The sequence below is a fragment of the Bombina bombina genome, chromosome 4, assembly GCF_027579735.1.
Source record: "Bombina bombina isolate aBomBom1 chromosome 4, aBomBom1.pri, whole genome shotgun sequence".
Lineage (NCBI taxonomy): Eukaryota > Metazoa > Chordata > Amphibia > Anura > Bombinatoridae > Bombina > Bombina bombina.
Window position 1 is genome coordinate 94,671,421 of NC_069502.1, and position 2,211 is coordinate 94,673,631.

General features: G+C 39.8%; 1 protein-coding gene across 2 annotated transcripts; it reads left to right on the top strand.

The window, feature by feature from the left end:
- The first annotated feature begins 444 nt into the window (after positions 1 to 444).
- On the top strand, positions 445 to 1,356 carry LOC128655260 (spindlin-Z-like). 2 transcript variants are annotated; one of them, XM_053708924.1, is made up of 2 exons: positions 445 to 681; positions 985 to 1,356. In XM_053708924.1, the coding sequence occupies exons 1-2, from the start codon at positions 445 to 447 to the stop codon at positions 1,231 to 1,233; spliced, it is 486 nt and encodes a 161-aa protein (XP_053564899.1). In that variant the 3' UTR covers positions 1,234 to 1,356. The 2 variants fall into 2 exon arrangements, with proteins under 2 accessions (XP_053564899.1, XP_053564898.1); XM_053708923.1 differs by having other exon boundaries at positions 445 to 1,356.
- Positions 1,357 to 2,211: the final 855 nt, after the last annotated feature.

The following is a 2,211-nucleotide window of genomic DNA, read 5'->3' on the forward strand; positions in this document are numbered from 1 at the left end:
GCGGGGGGAGGGGTTCCAAGGACGAAGGAAAACGAGGAACTGGAATGTGAGGGTATGGGCCGGGTCTGGAAGTTCAGCAGGAGAGCTTGAGGCGGTAGTTGCTGTTAGTGCTGCCGACAAAACCTATGAAGGATAAGGCAGGCAGAAAAAAGGGAGGAGGTTAGGACACTAAAAAAAATATCATTGAGACAGAGTACTGCAACAAATCACAAGGACTGGAGGGACTGTGTAGTAACCTGAATGTTACGTCTATGCAGCACTCTTCAGGTTGGAGTAGCCTGACATCGGAACCACTTGCTGTGGATTGAAACACAGAAATCTTGCTTGGATGGTGGACTAAAAGGACACAGTTTCTTTGTATAGACTGGAACAAAAAAGGGAAATTGGAGGAATAGTATTTTTACCCTAGTTTGGCAGCTTTGCTGCCCTTTTATACACAGATGAATGAAGACCCCATTCGGAAAGGCAGCAGGTCAGAGAGCCAGAGGTGATGCAGCACATGCAGCTGTGTCTGCCAGTATGATGAAAAAAAGGACTTCTCACAAGAAGCATCAAAATAATGTTGGTCCAAGCAAACCAATTTCCCAGCCCCGGAGGAATATTGTAGGTTGCAGAATACAGCATGGTTGGAAAGAAGGTAGTGGCCCAATAACACAATGGAAAGGAACTGTATTGGATCAAGTGCCAGTCAACCCATCCCTTTATCTTATTAAATATGATGGATTTGATTGTGTCTATGGACTAGAATTCCACAAGGACGATCGAGTGTCTGCTCTTGAAGTTCTTCCAGATAGAGTTGCTTCATCTCGAATTAGTGATGCTCACTTGGCAGAAGCAATGATTGGTAAAGCTGTTGAACACATGTTTGAAACAGAAGATGGTTCTAAGGATGAGTGGAGAGGAATGGTCTTAGCAAGAGCTCCCATAATGAACACATGGTTTTATATAACCTACGAGAAGGACCCAGTTTTATATATGTATCAGCAATTAGATGACTACAAAGAAGGAGATCTCTGCATCATGCCAGACCCTAATGATTCCCCTCCAGCAGAAAGAGAACCAGGAGAAGTTGTGGACAGCCTTGTAGGAAAGCAAGTGGAGTATGCCAAAGAAGATGGCTCAAAAAGGACTGGCATGGTAATACACCAAGTGGAAGCCAAACCCTCTGTTTATTTCATAAAATTTGATGACGATTTCCATATTTATGTCTACGATTTGGTGAAGACATCGTAGATGTAATATTTGACTTATTGCCAAACAGGTGGATTTATTAAATGTAAAATATGTAGACAAACCTGTCCACTTCTGTCCAATTATGTGACGCTTCAGATTCCAGGCAAGCCCGCAACCCCTTAAAGGAAGTAACGCAGTTTTGTTGCTAAGAACAAACAAAAAAATTTCCACATCAAAAGGAAACAAACCACGTTCTGTGAATTACAACTCATTTTGCATAATGGAATTTATCCTTTAGAAGGAATCTGATCTAGTAGTGGTGAATTCAAACAAAAGAAGCATGGATGCAAGAGACAAACTGGGCGAATTCTGTAAATTTTCAAAGTGGGGGGACAAAAAAGGTTATAAAAATGTAATTGTTGTATTTCTTAAGCACTCATTCCTCATCAATACAAGTCCAGTTTGGTATATCTAACTACTTTAACATAGTTATCAGTATGTATTTCAAGTAAAAGTATTTTTCCCAGTGTTACTTATGTCTTATAATGTGGGGAGTGTGGTGCTGCAGTTCAGTTATCCAGCTGCCCAGTGATGTAGGGTCTTTTTTTTTTCTTTGGTCCCTCTTGTTACAACTTTCTGATTCATAATATTTTGTTACTTTTTGTACCTGTTTTGTCAGAAATCTTGTTATAGTACAACAATTGACAACTTATTTCCATTTTGTTTTATCCCATCCCAGTAAAAACGATTATTCAGCAAAAAAAAAAAAGAGGACATATGGCATCCTTTTGAAAATTAGATTACAGGAAAGGCATTGATTTTAGAAACACAGAGATCATTCATTAGTTGCAACCGTGAAATCTCAAAAAACATAGATTATACACCCAGTACACTTCTTTATCCTTAGGCCTTTTTATAAGAGGCTACCGGAGCCTCAACAGAAACAACAGCATGAAAGAGGACATATGGCATCCTTGTGACTAATAGATTACAGGAAAGGCATTGATTTTAGAAACCCTGGGATAATTTGTTGCAACC

Coding starts and splice junctions, on each gene's coding strand:
- LOC128655260 (XM_053708923.1), top strand. CDS start 445: ATGAAGACCCCATTCGGAAAGGCAGCAGGTCAGAGAGCCAGAGGTGAT.